General features: G+C 44.4%; 1 protein-coding gene across 1 annotated transcript; it reads right to left on the reverse strand.

The window, feature by feature from the left end:
• Positions 1–1,467: 1,467 nt before the first annotated feature.
• Positions 1,468–4,791, reverse strand: gje1a (gap junction protein epsilon 1a). Its single transcript, XM_073492273.1, has 4 exons — positions 4,753–4,791; positions 3,863–4,045; positions 3,133–3,330; positions 1,468–1,665 (listed from the first exon to the last, which is right to left on the reverse strand). Exons 1-4 carry the CDS (start codon positions 4,789–4,791, stop codon positions 1,468–1,470), a joined length of 618 nt encoding a protein of 205 aa, XP_073348374.1.
• Positions 4,792–6,993: the final 2,202 nt, after the last annotated feature.

A 6,993-nucleotide genomic window follows, 5' to 3' on the forward strand; every position in this document is an offset into this window, starting at 1 on the left:
TTGTGCAGTATTACTTCCGACTGGCAGTTGATGATATTTTTAGATACTTAAAAGACATTGCAACTTGTAGTACTGTTATATATTTTAAATATTTTCATTCCAACACATTTGTTTACGCAAATTTAAATAATATTTATCATTGATCCTTCAGACCATACATTTCTTGCTCTTTAGATCGTTACATCAACCCCTTTTATGTCAGTTCGAAGAGAAAAAAACATATTTAGTGATGGTATAATTGTACATTGTTGTTTGAAGGTGCATTTGCACCTCATGGAAGTAAACGGAGACATTTGTTTTAGCATTTCTGCCGCATAACAGCTTTTCTCCATTCGACAAGTCAAGTTATTTGAGACTCACCAAGCTGAAACAGATATTTGATAAGTCGAACAACCTCATCAAAAGTCCACAACAAAGTCACGGCGCTCATGTTGATTGAAGGTCAGATTGTTGCCGGAGGCAAAAACAGACGAGTACTGGAAGCGATAACTGTCACACATGGGAGTGTCAGGAGCAGTGGCACCTGCAGTTCGCTCGCCCATGGGTAAAGTTACTGGATCACAGTTTTCTTAAAAATGACAGAAGTGATAATCCATGGCCAGCTCTATAGTCTGCCTGTCATATTTGATCAGCACCATGAAGGCAGTCTAGACTGTAGTGTTTATCTGGACTGTTCAACAGAATTATGTGACTAGCTAAATTGTTTGCATTGTTGGCTGTTTTTTACATTACATGAAGACGTTATGCCTTTTATAGAGCTGATTAGTCCCACTGTTGGAACTCTGTCAGTCAGTCCAGAGAAGATTCATCAGATTTGTTCGATGAACTGGATACATTTAATGCACGCCAGGCAAAAAGTATGCGCAGCTAAGGCTTCCAGTGTGTTTCTTACGTAATAGTATCAGATCTGAGGTAAGACTGGGTACAACTCCAAGAACAGGGTTTTAGGGACCCTCAAACTGTTATGGGTCACCAGGTTTGTGACAAACTAAGCTTATCTTGTGCTCTACTGTGACCATGGCCACGGGCTTTAGTAGCACCCTGAAGTTGATGCCTGCCTTTCAGTCATCTTGTGGAAAAAAAGAGAACCAAAAATCTTTCTATCCCATCCCCCAATGGTTCAGAGTCAGAGGTACATATTCTCTGGCCACCACGTCCTTACAACACCCTCGGACACAGCCAGTACAGACCCACTGATATCTGAAATACAACTAGGGATGTACTCTATAGTTAAGGGCAAAAGACGCCCAGAGAATATTTCAGACTTGCCATCTATGACGTTGTCGCACATTCTCAAATTTCTTGGTGCAACTGACTCACGATGGACCACAGGTGAGGTTTTGCTCTCACGTTAGCTTCCTGTTTGATAAAAGTCCAGCAGCAGCTAACCAAGAGCCCAATAAAAACTGGCAGAAAGTGTCATATATTTTCACCCTTAGTCATCTTACGTGTGCTTGTGTGTATGCGTCATTGGTTGTTGAGATAACCTAGCCGTCGGCAGAGTATCTCAAATATCTCAGCAATACAGAGAAGTATGGTGATCACAGTGAAGGTGTACATGGCACTGAGGAAGATTGTTTTCTCAAAGTGTTCAGGCACCATGCACTTGGTCACATTAAAGGTCTTTTCCAAAGCACTGGCATCACACATGTACAGCGGGTGGACCTGATGAAAAGAAAAGAGAAACATGGGGTGTTGATACTTTCATGATTGTCTGAACTTTCAAGCCCTTCAATACATCTCTGTTATATTCTCAGTCAGTACTTGCGAGCTGTACTGGGCAGGACCACCGATCCCAGTCACAGGAATCTTGATCCATGTTGAAACTGAAGTGTTGACAAATACACCAATCAACCACAACATTAAAACTACTCACAGGTGAAGTGAATAGCATTGATCATCTCGTTACAATGCAAGTGTCTACTGGTAAACCTTGGGTCCTGGCATTCATGTGGATGCCACTTGACACGCACCACCCATCCAAACACCGTTGTGGACCAAGTACGCCCCCTCATGGCGATGGCAGGGGAGCCCTCATGACAACGTGCCCTGCGACACCGCAGGAACCTCTCAGAAATTGCCCAAGAAGAGCTCAAGGTGTTGATCTGGCCTCCAAATTCCCTAGATCCCAGTCCACAGGGCTCAATGGATCTGCTGCCAACACCCTGGTGCCAGATAGCACAGGACATCCCCAGAGGTCCTGTATCCAGAACTCGACTGGTCAGGGCCAAGTCCGATCCACAGTGGGGCCTCTGTGGATTGAACTTGTTCCGGCATGTCTCATGGATGCCTGATTAGATTTGGATCTTGGGTAGTCGGAGACCAGGTCGATGTCTTGAGCTCTTTGTTGCATCTTTGGGTCATTCCCAAGTACTTTTTCAGTGTGGCAGATCAATGTTACTCCCATCACCTGTCAGTGGTTTTAATGTTGTGGCTGATTGGTGCAGTTCGCACTGTGCAATAGTCTTATTATACTCAAGTCGGGATCGACCAAGAACTTGCTAGCTGGTGTCATTAATGCCAGAGGGAGTGGATACATGGATTTATGGTGGGCCGTACCAACAATCCACCTCTTTGGTTGACTAAGATTGAATATTGAACAAGTGCCCAATGGTTCTCTGCTGCTAAACTACTTGTTTATTCCACAATTTAAATGTTACATTGGTAATATGTCTTCCCTTAATTCTGTCTGTTGTTGTGAAATCTCCCAACAGGATGTCTCAGAACTTTACAAATGGACTAAGCAAGGAAGAACTTCCTAACTTTTGGTGGGGAACCAGGCCATCTTGACAATGGCACTGATTGAGGTTTCTCCAAAGGGTGGTATGCTTTACAAAGTGAAATATTTTGAGGATCTTGTTCCAGTGCATGAACAGGGAATAGCTGATGTGATTCGGGGTCTTCCCTAGTCTAACTTCTTTAGAGGTGTTGCAGTTATGACCAACTGGGAGGAACCCTTGACCCGGAGCTTTGGTACCCCCAGGAGGAACTTTCCTGGTGAAATGGGAAACCCCTTTGTCACCATCACCAAGACAGTGAGAAGGAACTTATAAATGGATGGATTCATGACTGTGACATGGACAAGCACTCTATTGGGTACATCAAATTTTAAAAAATTTTAAATTTACAGACCTGGAAGCCGAAGAGGTGGCTCTGTAGCCAGAAGGCGATGACTTCAAGAATGATGCGTAGAAGAACAGAAATGATGTAGAAGACAGTGTAGATGGGTCGTTCGAGGATCTCTTCCTGGTCAATGTTCTTACAGGCTGCGTAGAGGTGGAACACTGCCCCAGGAACTAGCACTGTTACCAGCTGTAACGCCCAAAACACCTGGAGGGTGAAGGAAATGGAAGGAGAGAACAGAATATAGAATGGAGGAATCCTGACTTATATTTTGGAAGAAAGCCAGAAAGTAGAAAATACTGAGTGAAGGAAAAAGTTCTGGGGTTGAAGCGATAAGAGGAAGGAGGAGAAGTTTTTCATCACTTGACACACTGGTTTAAAATTGTCCATCCAGATAATGCAGGTAAACAAAGATGGTATTTGTGTCTTTTGGTAACTGAGGCCGTCGGGTTCAATTACTGCTGGAACGTTTCACCTCTCGACTCGTTTTTCTTCCAATATGGAAAAGCTGCACACAACCTGTCACTGTTCATTTTAACCATTTGTCCCTGAGGATGCCTCAGGTAGAATAATCAGAATTTACCTGATCTATGTACAATACTTTACCAGACCTTAACACAAACCCACAGTGGCTATTTTGCCACAGTTCTCTACACAATATCATATTAGAGGGCTGAAGTAGTCGTACCAGTACATCTCTGTGTACTGCAGTTGTACCTCCAGTTTAGTTCAGCTGTACCTGAGGTGTTATCGGTCTGAACTGGTTGTAGCAGTACAGGTTGAGTTCTCGTCGGTCAGGATCGCAGCTGAAGTGCAGAGCCTCATTCCCATAGACGGCGAAGCCAAGAACGCCCAGGAAGAACATCCGCACCGAGCCGAAGAACAAGGTGTGGAACTGGCCTATCACCGTAGGAGGCCTGAGCTGGAACACACACACACACACACACACACACACACACACACACACACACACACACACACAGGTAAGTGAGTGTGAACAGCACACACACACACAGGCCCAATTATACAACCCAACACATGAGACAAGGACACACTCATATGTGTGCACACAAACACACACACACGTGTACAAACAAGCATTCACATTTTCATTGCACAAACATGCGACACACAAACGTGCATGGACACACACACACACACACACACACACACACAGTAAGAGACAAAGAGAAAATAGCTTTTGTCAGCCAGATAAATGCTGCTGCACAGAGGCTCGCTGAGGCCCTGAGCTCTGAAGGCTAAAACAAAACCCATTCAGAGGAAACATTTCCCATCTCGTCTCTCTACCTGCTCTGCTCTGACACCAACACTGAGTCATGTTTACCAGAAAAAAAAGGCCCAAATGACACTCGCACAAAGCAGAGAGCCATTAGGCTTTCAGACGTGTCACTCGGCTCCATAAAGACGGAGGTAAAGGGAGATGGATTAAAAAGCTGAGGATGAAAACAGATCAATGTCCTGTTCGTTTTGTAAGCCTTTCAGAGGGATAATTGTTCAGCGTCGCTCCTCTGTAACTGTCAAATGCTGAAAGGTAAGAAGTGTCAGCGAGTTGTGTGAAAGTGGCAAAAATAAAAAAGCTCCCGCAATTAGCCTTTGTGATGTACTCACGCATCCTTCATAGAAGTTTTTGATGTAGTTTAAAGACATGGTTGGCCTGTCGGTCTCCCCTGTTTAATTCCGGGGCTGTTCTGGGCCCTCATGGCCGGTTCGCTGCTGGCACCAGTTAAAGGGCCGCCAGCAGTCGGGCTCCAAAATCTCCCACTGACCCCTCTCCCTCTCTCTCTCTCGCTCTCTCTCTCGCTCTCTGCCCTGAAAGCCCGTGTCAATGCATATTTTTTTTGCCTTTTATCCCTCCATCAATTGACTCGCTCAGTAGAAAAAGGACAACAGGGACAGAGGGGCCAACAATGAGCCGGGGGGGGATGTGGTCCCTGCATTATAATCCCTATAGAACTATGTCAGCGAAAAAACAACCTCCTGTCACACACAATGCAGAGAGAGAGATGGCAAACATGCAACAAAATACAATGCAGCTCCCAGCTGGCTAAAGGAGCTCAGCTGAACTTTTCTTATTTTACAGATTTTATTTTGAAAAGCACCTGTTAGGATTGATTAACTTTAATAAATCATCTACTTTTAAATGTGATCAATACATCATTTATGGTCATTAAGATACTTTTTTTGACACAAAGCTCAGGCTACTTCTTGGCTTTTGTGGAGTTTGTGGACACATGACCAAATCACAAAATAAAAGTCAGAAACAAGAGTGATGACAACACACCCTGCACTGCAAATACTTCTGGAAGAGCATTGACGGAGCTGTTGTTGTCCCAAATACAGTCCCGAGCGACCAGCCACCAACACAGAAAGAACCCCCGATCAAAATTCAAATCCCAAAAGCCAAAACTGGACAAAGTGAAATAAAATGGTCCACACACCAACCGTAATCCAGGCGGCGTGTTGTTCATTCCCCCCTCTTTTTCCACTCAGGGATCCTAAACTCATGCCAGTTGCGGGACCTTGCGGGACAGAGCGCAGAGTCAAGCCAGACGGAGTTAACATGTGACACGTCCGGTCGCAGCTTTCAAAATAAACACAGGAGCTGAGAGTGGAAACAGAGAGAGGCTGAGAGGAAACTGCTGAGAAACATACAGAGTGTCAGGCAGAGCCACGGGCGAGAAAAGAGTGTTTTCATTGTGCACTTCAGGAATAAAGTCGAATGTCGAGAACAAAGTCGAAATGTGGAGAATAAACTGGACCTTTCAAGATTAAAATCGACCTTCTGAGACGACATCAAACGGCTCATACGACGGCCTCAACAAAATGCCTCGTGTAGATGAACTGGTGAAACTGTTCTTCGGATTCAGTTTTAGTAACAAAGACATTATTTCTCTTTCAGCTCATGATCACAGTGTAGTTGTCAGAATGAAGACTTTGACGAGATTGTGAGAAACTGTGTCTGTTCAGAAGAAAAACCCGCACAAGCTCTGGAGAGGTGGCTGCACAAAATTGTATTTCAACTTTCTTCTTGAAATGCATAATGAAAAAAAAAAACTTCCTCCTCTCATTTTCGTTCCCACCCCTGGCCCTGATACTCTAAAAAAACAGGAATAATTAGAATAAATGAGATAAAAGTCATCAGCCGCTGGGGGACCCTGTCAGTGCAGCTCGTTAACACTGAGACGGTTGAAAAGAACAATAAATGAACCTCTAACATCACTTCACTGTAAAACAATAGTGCAAAGAAATCATAAAACAATTGTTTCGGTGTTCTCAACATGTTTTTAACAACAGACAAAAGATGTAGTTTAAGTTTTTGATGCACACGTCCATCAGACCACGTGTTCGCTCGAGGAATATGATGATCGAGCCTCATTCAGACAGTTTAAACGTCAGTGGCAGCACCACAGACGAGTCTTTCCCACACACTGTCACAGTATTATCTTGGTGGGTGGATGGGTGGGGGGGTTCGTGCTTTTATTTTGAAGTATCCGTCCTGTAGCTTCCAGTGTAAGCCGTACCGACTCGGTCTTACTTGATCCAACTTTGGCAGCCAACTTGTGATGGTGGCTCGTGTCGGCCCTGCGCCCGGAACAGGACGACCGACTCTGTGTGTGAAAGCACCTTGGCTCAGACTGAAGTGATGGCGTCACACACACGACATGACAGACAGATCTGATCTGAAGTCAGCTGATATCTGAGTAACTAAATGAGATGCAGAAGGTTCATTCGTTGCTGGCTGAAAGGACAGATGATAGATATTTTTATCTCTTCAGTTTCAGGTGATCGCATCAGGTCTTTTCTTCGATCAGGATTGGAACTTTTCTCTGCGGTCACATTATTAGATAG

Source organism: Pagrus major, chromosome 22, assembly GCF_040436345.1.
Source record: "Pagrus major chromosome 22, Pma_NU_1.0".
In the NCBI taxonomy this organism is placed as follows: Eukaryota; Metazoa; Chordata; class Actinopteri; order Spariformes; family Sparidae; genus Pagrus; species Pagrus major.